This window comes from Phalangium opilio, unplaced genomic scaffold (genome assembly GCF_054372755.1).
Source record: "Phalangium opilio isolate 3A_F unplaced genomic scaffold, DU_Popi_V2 ptg000014l_1, whole genome shotgun sequence".
NCBI lineage: Eukaryota > Metazoa > Arthropoda > Arachnida > Opiliones > Phalangiidae > Phalangium > Phalangium opilio.
The window spans coordinates 2,683,220-2,697,417 of NW_028324149.1; the positions used below are offsets into that span (position 1 = coordinate 2,683,220).

Sequence of the window (14,198 nt, forward strand, 5' to 3'; positions counted from 1 at the left end):
TTAAACTAAATAACTTGACGAAATTGTTTCTAAGATAACATTGGAAAGAAATGGGGGCCGGGAAAACGCGAAACGTTAGTAAATTAAATTTTGATCCGAATCAAAACACTTAATATTGTCTTGTCGGTGCATCCCTCTTGAGAATGATGATGATGATGATGATGATATAATATATCTTGGCAATTCTTAAAAGTTATCCGGACGTCATCTTTTTCGTATAGTGAAGACACGAACGGAGTGTAAATAGCGGTTTGCAAATTTTGTGACAAGCATCGGTGTCGCTTCTTATCAGCATATACCTCTGGGTCTCCTTTATATAATTTCGCGTCTCTGCTCGGGATGAAGAAGCTCAAGAGCAAAAGGGGATGTCGAGGTAGCTGGGGGGAGATGGAGCGTTTAAAGGAACGCTTGGCAATGCGTGTCGAAACTAAGGGTGTATATGGTAGCACGCCAAAAGACATTTAACTCTCTCTCTCTCTCTCTAGTCTCGCCCATCTTCGAGCCTTAAGATATCTAAGAGTAAAACTGTTACGATATAACAGAGGAAAACCCCTATTTAAAGGTCGGTTGACACGAAGTGAAGTAGTAGACCCCTTTTCCAAAAGTAACACGTATAGAGTCTGACGTTTGACCACTTTCTTCAGTTAACCTTAATTACCACACACTGCATACCGAAAGCTCCTAGTAACTTCTATTTAATCTCTAAGAAGTTTATCTACGAACAAATGTTAACACGTCTTCCAATCATCCTTTAAAAAGAAGAAAACTATCACGCAGCAGTAGAAAATAGAAATACGAAAATATAAAAACAAAACAAGAATAGTTAAAAAGCGAGCAGAAGAATAAGAAGGGACTTGGAAGTTGGAGAGAGAGAGTGAGTCGATCATATTATTTTTTTTCTTTTCTTTTGAAAATCACCAGAAAAAAAATTGTGCTGTTCCAAGTTCCAAGCAATTCCACGTTCCTCAATAGCCTGCCTCACTCTTTCTCTAGAACATAGCTAGCTGGTTGGCTCTTATAGCGAGAGACTCGAAGCTCCAAAGAGACTTTGCGAATCGAGAAAGCGAGAGAGAGAGAGAGAGAGAGAGAAAGTGTGTGAGAGTGACTGCAGTCCACCACCATCAGTTTTCCCAAACACTCCGGCCCTAACTTTCGTCCGGAGAAGTCGCACGCTTCAGAAGCTACCTTGAAGATTCAACATCGTCGAACGTTAAAACAGAAAGTGCATTTCAATACGCGTATAGCTCAGCACGTGCGATTACGTGCTTCCAAAAGTGCAAGAAGAAAATTGAAACGATATTATTAAGGAAGCTTTCTTTGTTTTTCGATTCCTTCCAGAGATAAAAATTCTAGATTTTTACCAATTTTCAGTTGTTGCGGAAATCTTTGGAGAAATTCCGAAGTTGCCGTCGTCGCGTTCGTGCCGAACTTGGGAAGAGATGAGTTTGTGGGAGAAGAATCGGTTTTCGAGAAACGTTTATTTCTCGCGATCTTTTAACCAAATCCCGACAACGTAAGATTTTAAAAAGTTTTTCAATTCGATGGAAGTAAATAAAATGGCACTCTCATCAAATATTATTATTGCGATGTAAAATTATCGAAATGACATTGTAGTCATATTTAAGTGAAATTTTCGCTGATGTCAGCGTATTTCAAGAGTGACATTGTGTCTTCAAAGATGTCGCGTCCTCAATAGATATTACGAATTTTAAGCGTTTAAGAAATGATTCCATTTCTACAAGTTTAACGTTGACCTATCGGGTTTTGTGTCGAAACGCGGATACGTCCACCCATTATAGATGGGAGACGCGAACGGCAAGAAACTTCGGGAACCCCAAGAGTCCCAAGAAGATGGTGGTGGTACAACGAGTCCCCGTACCCTGAAGGGTAAGGGAGTTCCCGTATCGGCATCGGCCCCAAACAGCCCTGCATTAACAAATGGCGGTGCGCGTCCCAAACCGGGTAAACCCCAATCCATGGAGGACGCTTGCCGGTCCGTGTCTTTAAGACGTTTTAAAGGCGGATACGGTAGCGGAGGGTCGCAAAGTTCATTCGCCAGTAGCGCCCCTCGCCGGTGCGTTTCGGTTGACGATCATATTGGCCGGTTTAACCGCGAAGTTGACTTTGATAACGAACCCGATTCGCCGGAAGGCGATTTCGAACGCAATATATACGGCGAATTTCGTGGACCCGGTCGAAGAGGGTATAAAAGTACCTCGGTACCAGCGTCAATTCTTAAGAAGAAAGACCCGAGAGTGACCATCAGACAGCATTACTACCCGGAAGGTGGCTGGGGATGGGTCGTTTGCGTTTGCGCATTTTTCGCGCAAGCTTTAAGCACGGGATTGCTGTTAAGTTACGGCGTACTCTACGTTGAAGTCCTGAGACAATTTGGAAGTCACCGCAAAGTTGAAGCCAGTAAGTCCCGGGTCTTTTTCGAGTAATTTATCATTTGGGTCCCGTATAGCGTTTAAACTCGCCATATCCCCTCTTCTCTAGACAAGAATAACTTTCAGTTGGTGAAATCCCTAGACGGTATATATCAACGTTAACTGTCTCTGTCTCTCTCCCTCGGTATAGTTACTTACATTTTTTTATATAAATGAACGAACCACCATGCGAACGTTAGCGAAAAAAAAAGAAAGAAAAAATGACATAACCCGGCAACTATTCTTTGGATGTGACGTTGACTCGGGGAGCAACCGTATATCAAGTGTTTAACCTTTTTTACTCGAAGCATAACGCAATGTTATTTATAGACCGTTCTGGGCTATTTTTAGTATATATAGGAGAAGATGCCTTTTGCTCGCGTTTTTGCGAAATTCAATACATAACAGGCCTACATCGTTTATTTTCTCAAAGACTACTCGGCTTAATACGAAGATGGGTTAAATTCCCCTAACTTTCAAGATAAACGCGTACTTCTACTTCAAAATGGTATATTGAATTACGGCTTAAATTACAGTGGCTAATTGTAATTAACTAGTTTTGGTCGAAAAATTGGTTTTCTTAAATTCTTTATAGAATTATACAAACCTTGGGAATTTAACGTAAACGTGCTCTTAATTATACGAGAGCGAGAGGGGGGAAAATGTACCGCAAAATCCAGCCAACCAAATATTATCGGAATTTTCACTCTACGTGTTTATAATTACGTAAGCTATGAATCTCGAGATAGGCGCCTTTATAATAATACAATGCTTGGCCCAAATTCGTATTTATCCGTTTGTGTTTCCCGCAGTTGGTGCAATAATTATTCAAATGAAAGAAAGCTGGTGGGTTTTAGGTGCAAAGGGAAGGGGGTAGGGGTCTCTAGTACTTAATTATTAAGTGTTATGACACTCTTAATGAGAAGCTGTAATTAAAAAAATGACAGATTATTCGCCACTTTGTTGCGCCTTTTTCAAATGATTTAGCTCATGTCGCCTACGCTTTTTCTTCGCCAATTTTGCAGCTAGCTAGACAAGTCTAAATAGTACTCAAATTTGAGGCCACCCATTTCGAATGATCATTATATTTAACCTTTAAGAAAAAAATAACTCTTAAAAATCCATCATTTCTCAACAAAGATTGCCATAGATTTTCCCTGACCGTTTAAAATTATTTTAACTGACCAATTGAGTTTACAAATTACTAACAAGTACCATGAACTTGTAAATATATTAATTAATGCAAGAACGTTTGATAGATTACCGCACCCAAAATAAAATTTACTAACTTTTTAGCAACTAAAAGTTTAAAAATTGTCCGACGCGGTTTGGGCCGTCTGCAGCAGGATCGTGAGTCTTAAACGAAAATGTTGAAATAACCCTTTCACACAGTGCAAACACTCCTTATTTAATATTTCCAATTCCACGCGCAGATATCATACAGAGAATGAGTTTCTGCCCTAAATCAATAACAAAAAAAAAAGAAAAACTAAGCCCTTGCATATGTACGCGTTGAAAAGTGAGCAAAAGTCGTTTTTATAAAAAAGCAAGGTCGAACGCAGCATCTGGGAACAATGAACCCACACCAAATGCAATTGTAAATGTAATTCGCCAAAAGTCTATTTTCACCACAACCCTTTCAATGCTCAACATGACGGACGTTGTTGATTTTGTCAGAAGTATATTATTCTCGAAGTTAAAGGTATTATAATTTTCGGATTTAGGGATCGAGGGACGTAACACGACCTTGGTAGGCAATGTCTTATTTCTTTGACATTATGTAACGGTATAGAGGCTAATGGTTTACTTTAGGTAATTCACTTTTGATTCTATGTAAATATCCAAAAATCGAATGCTCATACCGTGTTAGCCACGGTGGGGAAAAGTTAATGATGTACCTAACCGTACTAGACCACGAACGTGGAAGCGCGTACTGGAATTGCATTTTATTTTACATTTAATAGTTTGTAAAGGGTTTCCCTAACGTTCCCGCCCTACTAACTTAAAACCATTAAAGGGTTAATGACATTAAATAAGCCTACAATGATACTTTTCATCTAAACTTAAAGGGTTACTGAAAAGCTTTTACAAATATCGTGCACCCAAAAACTACCAAACCCTTTGAAATTCCTCGCTCGCTTAGTGACGAAACTAAGTATCCGCGCGGAGTCTTCTAGTTTGCGTTACTTTTACATTATCGGCGGCCATCTTGTAAAATGGCAGCCATCAAGAAAGTATAAGGTTAAATAACTGCAGCCGTAAATATAAAACAATTTGCATATAGGTTCATTATATCATATAGAAGAGTCTTTACTAGTTTTCAGACGCCATATTGGAAAATGGTGGGTAGAATAGTAACCAGCCAGGCATCCTTTTATCGGCGAGTTTAAGTATACGTATTACACCAATATGAAACAGCACGGTTATATTTGCGCATTACGCTCACGTACTTGAAGAAAATCCCTGTCTATATTTCAATTTAAAATTACTATTAGCGATTAAAATAAATTAGCTTCCAACATGATTCATCTATAGCGGGGGTTTCCAGCATGGAAGGGAGGAGGACCAATAACCCCGAAAAGAGCAATTAATTTTAAAGATTAGCACGCGTATTAAAGTTCACCTTCCAATTATCATATAATTTAAAAACTGGCTTTGCCATAAACCATGAACGCTATACCTCTATTGTTCCCTGGTAATAACTTTCATATTATAGATCGAATGGTTAAGGTCATAGTTTAATTCCGCGTGAGAGGAATTTATTTTGTTCTGTAATTTTCAACTGATTATTTGATAAAATTCATAAATTTGGGATACGACTGAGTTTTAATTTTGAGCATGGAATACCCCACCAAACTCTATTCTCCATGCAGGTTCTGCGCTAGTATATTAACTCCTAGTTTGAACAATAACGATTAAGAGTTATTTAACCGACTATAGAGAAAAGTAATTTTCTTTCCAGTATAGGCCTAGTATATTTGTTTTATTTCTTAACCATCTCAATGTGTGGAGCGAGTTTGAAATAGGTTTTAAAACGGTTGAACTACTATACTAGCAGTCGAGCGAGCGAGCGGGCCGGTTTTGGAGCTACGGTTTTAACAATCGTGGTGGTGGTGGTTGCGTGGATCTCAATGGGGCGCAGCTCTTCAAGAGTACTTGCACGCGCGTGCCCGGAATTGTCGAAAAGGCTTCGGCAGTTGAGCCGTTACCGGAAAAAAGAAGGAAAAGTAAAGAAAAAAATTATATAAGAGCTGCGTTCCGAAAATCTTCAAACTATCTTTTTCCCGAGGTTTTCTTCACTCAGTTTGAAAACCATTCGAAGGGAGAAAAAACAGAATATCTGTAGAATTCCATTACTAGAAGTTCAAAAATGTGCCAGAAGAATAACATTGGTTCTTTGTATCTGTAATTTAGTTATAGATATCCTTATAGGGTTTTTACTTCGGGTAATGTACTTCTGAGGACATTGTATATACACTGTGTTAAAAATATCGTAAAAACTTGATTGAACTTGTGTTCGCCACGACGAAACACGCTCTCATTCAATGACGAAATTTTTATTTATTTTTCTTCACGAGGGTTTTTGTAACTGAAAATTTGAACGATTCGTTTTTCCAAACTAGATTGTTTGTTTGCTTTTTAAAACAGTTACAGTTTAAACGTGACTACCCTTGATAAGATATGTTCCCACCATAAGTTTGTCACTGGTAACTTAGAAACTGGAACTTATCATGAAGTGAATGAGGTAAAGCGAAGTCTGGTGAGGCGCTGCTGTCAAAGGGTTAGTAATGCAGACTAAATAGGACAAGATGGAAGTCATTCAAAATTAACCACCGAGTGTAGGACTTCAATTCTCGCTCGTCGTTCTCGATCTAGCTCGAGCTGTAAGTCTATAGCAGGTAGTGTGATACTTATGGAACGAACATATCACTTATAAACTTATGATATTACGTTAGCGTGGATCCGATTTTGGTATAATTTTTTTCTTTTCAACTGACAAGTTTATAAAACGCGTATTAACTCAAATTTCAAAATGGACCTATCCTAACCAATTAACTCTTCAAAAGTTAGTCTTAAGTACGACACTAGTTATTGATAGAGCTAGAGAGAGCTATTTTAATTATTTGAATTAATTTGTCAGCGTCATTTTAGACAAGTCCTACGTCATCTCAAATTATTACCCATAATTCGATAGTCGAATTTTGACGACTTAATTATAGCCTTTAAACGTCACTCAAATAAAAATATAAATTGAAGGGTTTTTTGGTTCAATATTCCAAAAAATTAACGACGTTAAAATATTTACGTTATATAAAAAGTACATTTACCTTTTGAGAAAAAGGTACGCAGTTGCGACAAGAACCCATTCAAGAACTGAGAACGTACGACGTTCCTAAAAGGCTTAACTTTACATGTACTGGGTCGGTATATATTTTTCCAATATATGGCAGTGATGTACCCTGGATCACAGTGCAATTCGTGAGAACTTTAAATGTTCTCAGTTCATAAATACGTTCTAATATATATTTTCCAGTGGGATGTAATTGAAATTTTAAAATTACAGTCAAAATATATATCACTAATTACAGGAAGGTAAACCTCTTAGTTTTATACGATACAAAATACTTTTTCATCTCACTTTGAAGAGTATAAAACAATTTTGGTATAATAAGGATAATTTCATTGTATATCCCTACGCCGTAAATTACCCTAGCTTCGTATTTCCAAGTGAGCTGGTTTACTATATCATCGAGCCCCTTAGGTGTAAGCCATTAGCCAAACATTCTAACGTTATAATTATTTAAAAACGCCTAGAGTATGTATATACACATATGTTCGTAATAATAGTAAAGATTCGTTTATGTTATGGTATAGAAAATACATTTTCCGTTGAAAGCGTGAAAAGTTTTAAAGATTATCATTGAACACGAAAAACAAATACATCTTGCTCCGCGGCTTATATTCCGGAAAAAAAAATTATGTTTTGAAAATTTTTTGGCGCTAGGCACTCTGTATACGTCTGCGAAAGGGTCAAGGGGTCACGCTCGTGGATTTGGCGTTTATATGAAAAAAAAGTTAATCCCTCTCGGAGTGTCTAACTCTAAGCTAGTCGTGATCAGAGCGACATTAATGCGAGTAGCGTGGTCAGTTTTTATTTTATCTTTGTGGCGCGGTTTCAACTTCACAGTGGGTGCCAAAAGAAATACTGAAATGTACACAATTCCGGTTATAATTTAACTGAAAATGCGTAGCACTTCGTCGTATTATAGTATCCCTTTAGGGAAGATTAACGGCATGATTTTCTATCGTACGTCACGATTGGGAGCTAGTCGATTTCAGCTCGATCATGATTGGGAATTTTGGAATTTTCGCCAGACACGTCGCCATCCAGCATCCAGCATGCATGCATGGGTTCGAGCTATCGAAACATGTATTAGTTGCGGTCTGGTTGGTCATTTTTGCCAGCAATTAACCTTTCGAGCGCGCATTAGCATTTCTACATTAAGCGCGTTGAACCTTCAGGGCCTATAACGTGACTGAGAAAGAGAGAGCGACTGCCTTTATATAGCTAAAGATTAGGCCTAGGCTTTCGTAAGAGAATTACCACGTGCCGATCGAACTTCTTAGTTGCAAGCGTGCACGAGAGATTTAAATATAAAAGGGGGGAAATTCCTTAGTACAGGGTGTTCCCCAAACAGGGGAGACCAAAGTACATGGGATGGTTAACCCTGGCAGACAATTTTGAGGCCGAAAATAATGTAACTTCAATAACCGATTTTGCCACCGCTAAGGGATGCCTTCTAAACAAGTTACGAACATTGCTGAGAGTATTTTACGAATGACCCCTGACTGAAATATAATGCTATTAATTTAATTAAGGGGTGACCCCTGTGGCCCTTAGAAAATAGGCCTTATCTTGCCGTAATTTTTCAACATATTATGCAAAATACCCTCTACACCTGCTTATTGTCATGTCCTTTAATCAGACCATTGCAACCATAACTTAATAATGTTCATCACTTTAAAATGATAAACTTCTAAGATTAATATCGTTTAAAGAGCATAGTTGCTTGAAAATGGTTTAATAAGTGCTGCCGTATAGTGTTTATGGCGTCATTTACGCCTAATAATATTAGAGGAGCCATTTTAAAAGTCGTCACTACACTTTAGAAAGTGCATGCAGCCATTCCTCGTCTTCCTCTCGGTAAAGCTGCAGCATTATGTAAATTATATACCATCACCTAAGTTATTGCTTTGGCTCCCGTCCAAGCTTATTAGTCTAAAAGAACTATACGCTATCCTCAGGCCCGTCTCTTCTTCCTTTGCGCTAAAAACACACCAATTTATTATAACACTAGCTTCTAGAATGAATAAATGTCTACTCCTTTTATTTTCAAAATTCCTTGTATGTTTTTGGAGTTTTTAACCCCATATATGACCCTTGTTTTTCTTGGTTCAAAAACAAATGAAATAGACCATAAGTTTATAAGATATGTTCCATAAGTATGATACTTCGTAATGCTAGTTCTAGACTTACAGCTCGGGATAGTTCTAGTAGAACGACGGAAGCGAGAATTAAAGTCCTACACTCGGTTGTTAATTTTGCTGGACTTCCAAAAGCCTTTGACAGCGTCTCACTCACCAGAATCTATGAGCTATGTCACTTCTTATAAACCGTCTTAAATTGAATTCCTAATCAGGGGGATTATATTTCGGAACAGAGAGCTTGTTAGATCCGATGCGCGTCTGATAATAATCAATTATTAAAAATAAAAACCCTTAGAACCTTAATGTATTTTATGACACATTGGTGGTTAAACATTATAATGAAGATATAAACTTAAATAATGGGATATAGTCTCGATAATATATTTTAAAATGTATATAAAAATATAATCTGATACGCCGAGTGATCGAGCCTTGGGTGAATCTTTGATAAAATTTTTTTAGTCTTTGGAAATATATAGTATATAGGCGGATGCTTTCAGACTAGGCTCTTTAAAGTAATCTATCATGAAACGTAATTTTGTTAGTTTTATAATCACATACAAAGCAGCTCGGCTATGACTGTGTATGTAGGCTTTAATAATCATATTCCGAACAGGTTTCATCAAAAAATATCAAAAGTAATTTTATACGACGTACTATAAGAGCGCCTTTCCACGGATATAAAAAAAAAAATTTCAGACGCCGAATTTTGCATTAAAAGGCAAAGCTCAGCTTTTTAAACCTTCCCTAATTTTAAAGTTAACAGGGTTATTATTCTAACACTTAAACCAAAGTCATTTAAATTAATGATCCACCTCATTATGTTAAACTTTAATGTTGCTATGTCGACAGCTGTTCAATATTCTCAAAAAGGGGGCGGGGCCAAGTTATGGTCCGATTGATATTGGGTTAAGACGCTGAACATTGATTGGGGTATATGTTTATTCCAAAGACGTTAGATTTATGCTTCAAAGTTACCAAAACACTAAAGTGCCTTCTATTTTAAAGAAGTCATATCTGAGGTCTTTGGATGATCCATATATCACCGGAAGTTCCAGAACGTCTTAATAAAACAAGGTGGACAGACACCAGTCTCTACCCCTTGACTTTTGGAAGGTGTTTCGATGACTAGTTTAATAGCTCCTGCAAATCCCTTACACACTATCCCTGGACAACACCCACGTCATTTCAAGTCATATGATCCGATTGGTAACTAAAAACACATTCGGTACAGAAACAATCTCTCGTATCTTTAAACTCGGGGTTTGGGTAACGATCAAGAGTCCAACTTGTTTCGATCGCCCTAACTTCTAAATTTATTTTTCTCTGGAAAATAAGAAAAGGGTGGTCATAATGGGGTTGGTGAGTGTGTGTGGGGGGTAGCGGGGGGGTGCGATTGAAGGAGGGATGAGACGTCGCGGATCATCGACTGATGATCGACCGTCCAAAAATCGGGGGGAGGTTGAACTGAAACCACGAAAAAGGTTCGCGTCGACCGCAAAGTTTAGAAAGTTTTTAATTAAAAATCAAGTTTTTCCTCGTCATTCTCGATTCTACTCTCGGCAGCCTCTGCTGGTCCACTGGGATAAAGATTATTTTCGGGTCTTTTTCCCAACCACGGTTGGTGGTGTCTTCTGCAGCCCACATAATAGGCGGAAGGGAAGGAATCTTTTACAGACAGACGTCCAATTATATGGACTCTTGCCATATTCGACTTCTTGTACTGAAAGATTGCGTAGCTTGCTTGCTCCTTCGTTTTACTCAACATTTTACTCATCGTGCCGACTTTATCCGTGTTTGTTTGTTCAAAACGCTTTTAACACTTCGCGGGGGCTAGATTTTAATGTATGGGAAAAGTCAACCACTTGTATGAGGTTCCCGTTTGGGAGCGAAGTGAAAAACGTTTAATAAATCGCGCCAGGAGTTTCACCTTTAACTAACAAAGTTCGAGAAAGTTTATTTAGACTTTCTCGGAGATTACTAATTTTTCGAACGAATTCTTGGAGTTTCCCCGAGTTTTTTTGTTCTAAAACAAGTTCACTAACATTTCCAGGGATTTACCAGGTTCTTAAAACCATTTTAACAATTTTTCTCAAGGACTTTTCGAGATATTTACGATTTTCCCCGACTTTTTGCATCTAAAACTAGTTCACGGATATTTACAGGGATTTTCCACGTTCTTAAAACAAATTTAATTATTTCTCTCAAGGATTTTTCAAGATATTTAAGATTTCCCCCGAGTTTTTTGCCTCTAAAACCAGCTCACGAACATTTCCAGGAATTTTCCACGTTCTTAAAACAATTTTATAAATTTTTCTCAAGGATTTTTCAAGATATTTAAGATTTCCCCCTTAGTTTTTGCCTCTAAAACCAGCTCACGAACATTTCCAGGAATTTTCCACGTTCTTAAAACAATTTTAACAATTTTTCTCAAGGACTTTTCGATATATTTACGATTTTCCCCGAGTTTTTTGGGTTCTAAAACTAGTTCACGGATATTTCCAGGGATTTCTCACGTAACAAGCGTTGCTTACGTTTTAAACCTGTAAATTTGAATTGCTTTATACTCCCTTTAAAAATAGGGTTGCTTTATGTAAACGCAAGGTGGCTCGCGTCGTCAGGGCTGGTCTATTTCCTATTCTTTCCTATAATGTTAGCGGAAGTGGTATACGATTGTCGCGGGCAGGGGGAAAGTATCTTGTCGATTCAGTTGGACGAAACACAATACAAACAGCAAATCGATATAGCCTATCCACCTTACAAATCGCCACAATTTTCCCCGGTAACTGTTTCACGGAGAACCGAATCTAAAGCTCTCTCGCCTATGTAGAGAAAGAGACGTACCCGAGTTGCGAACGCCATCAAAGTTTTACAAAAGCCTCCGTCTTTGGCAATTGCCGAAGATTCGGATATGTTCTTGCACGAGAGTTATATATGCCATAAGTTTATAAGGTACATTAGATAAGTTTGACATGCACTAGTGGAGTGAAGTATAAAACGTCGCCATAAATAGAGGCTGTCCAAGGCCTTATTCAGGTAAACCACCAAACTCTGGTCAGTTCTCTTGACAGTAAAGTTGTAGAATTACATAGAATAGGACCTTTCATACTTATCTTAGACACTTATGATACACGCTTAATGTAGTGTGACTAGAAAGAGAAATTACAAGGAGTCGAACAGTTGACAAATTTGAAAATTTGAAAACGGAGATACTTTTCGCGTTTTCATGCGACAACACGAAATTTTCCTTATAACAATTCAGCCTGATTCACTCGCAATTGCTATTAATTCCAGTCGTGATGGGCTAATTGTTGTAACTAAAATTGGAAAGCGTCCAAACACACGGAAATTCTGGGTGGGCGCTCGGGCATTTTGAGAGACATACTTATACTGTACGAGTTTCGCATGAGAAATCACCAATTGTCATGCACTGAAGAGATAAAACTCGAAATTTCAAGTAGTTTACTACACAAACCAGCGTTGAATATCTATAATAAACCTTTTTCAACGTGTTTTGTCGTACACGTTCGAGTTTAAAAAAGAATTCATTTCATTTCTCATTTCAACAACTGTTAAAATGATTTCGTATCAATTATATACCGATTTCGATCATAAAGTCGTCATAATGCTTCTTTACATTATTATTATTATTACAATATTATTATTGAATGATGTCGAGATACTTAAAATACAATATAGTCATTATTAAGCGTCTTTAAAACAGGCTCCGAGGCGAGACTCTTTCTCAATTTATTATAAAAACGATTTGGCCGTTAACCCCGGCCAAGAATATGATGATTCTTGGGCTTCCCCCTGCCCGCATTATAGGATAGGGTGTTTCGGTAAAAGAAAAAGAAAATAATTATTACGTTCTAACAACGATTCTCCGATCAGCGCTGGTTGCAGCCACATAACCCTAACCCGAATTAAAACTCGCGAACCCTATATTAAATTAGAAGAACTTGTTCGGCGGATGTTTCTATCTATGCCTGTAATAATAATTTCCAATCTCACCTCTGCTGCATCCCACTTCACGCTTGTCACAATTTAATATGTTACTGAAATAATTTCGCATTCATAACCGAACATAATTTTTTATGAAGGTATAATTTTGGGTTTTTACATCGTAGATTTAGAACTGATGGCATTACTTTGAACTAGACTATGAGTACAGTAATAGCATGCACCAAGTCTCATTGTCATAACACAAATGAATTAGGAGTCAAAATTAATATTAATAATAATAATAAAATCGGAGGTAAGGTAACGTTTTAAACTAGAGATTCCGTACAGTAATCGCTCCAACTTATCTTTACCCTGAACTGATCTAAAAAATATTTATCTCAGACAAAAATTGGAGGTAACACTTTGTAAACTAGAGATTCCGTACAGTAATCGCTCCACCTTGATTGAAATAACATGATTCCCATATATTCATTTCAAAGAAAACTCAATATTTAAAAAATTCATTTACGAGATGAAATCATTTAGGGTTAAGTTAAGAAGGAGGTTAATGCACTTTTAAAGCTTGCCCAAAATCTAGAAAAGTTTCTTTCCATGCAGCAGGCTGCATGCTCATAAAAACTCGAAGAGACTAGAAAAGCTATCAGCGCGAAGCATAATGAAGTCTTTGGTATTTATAAGAAAGAGTGAGAGAGTGGAGAGGGGCCTTGCCTTTTTATTTTTGATTAGTTCATTTCTCGTGCCAAATCTTTGTTCTCTAATATAAGGAGTATATATTGAGAGGGAGTGGCGCCCTCATTGAGTGATTTCATTCTGATGGCCTTAACTCCGAGGTGATTAATTATTCCGAAGCTAGTTCTCTCTTAAAAGATAAACCATACGTCAGGTTAGTTTTTAAAGGCTTAAGAACAGTGAATGCGCGCTGATTTCTCTAAAACTTTATAAACCTTCACGAGAGAGCCTCTCGTAAGTAAGTATACAGGGTGGAAACTTTGGCCAGCGACCAGCCTTTACATACGATCATAAGTTCATAAGATATATTCTAAGTTTGTTAATCTCTGCTTGTCATGAAGTGACGGAGGTAAGTCATAGATTCGAGGTAAAGCTATGCCTGGTGAGGCGCTGCTGTCAAAGGCTTACCACAGACTAAATAGAACTAGATGGACTGCAAAATTAACCACCGAGTATAGGACTGCAATTCTCGCTTGTCGTTCTCCCTCGAACTAGTTATCTCGAGCTGTAAGTCTCTAGAATTACGAATTATAGGTAGTTTCATACTTATGGAAGAACATGTCTTACATTTCTCTAATAGCGTAC

General features: G+C 37.7%; 1 protein-coding gene and 1 long non-coding RNA gene across 2 annotated transcripts in view; one reads left to right on the plus strand and one right to left on the minus strand.

Annotated features, from left to right (window-relative positions):
* LOC149705079 (uncharacterized) overlaps positions 1-14,198 on the minus strand; it is a 90,157-nt gene that overhangs the window by 4,730 nt on the left and 71,229 nt on the right. The gene's annotated exons all lie outside the window — the stretch shown is intronic.
* The window catches only part of LOC149705080 (monocarboxylate transporter 12-like), a 59,329-nt gene continuing 46,157 nt past the window's right edge, over positions 1,027-14,198 (plus strand). Inside the window, exon 1 of the mRNA XM_089865252.1 lies at positions 1,027-2,418. Coding sequence (XP_089721378.1) covers positions 1,800-2,418 — 619 coding nt within the window. The 5' untranslated portion in view covers positions 1,027-1,799. The remainder of the gene's footprint in view (positions 2,419-14,198) is intronic.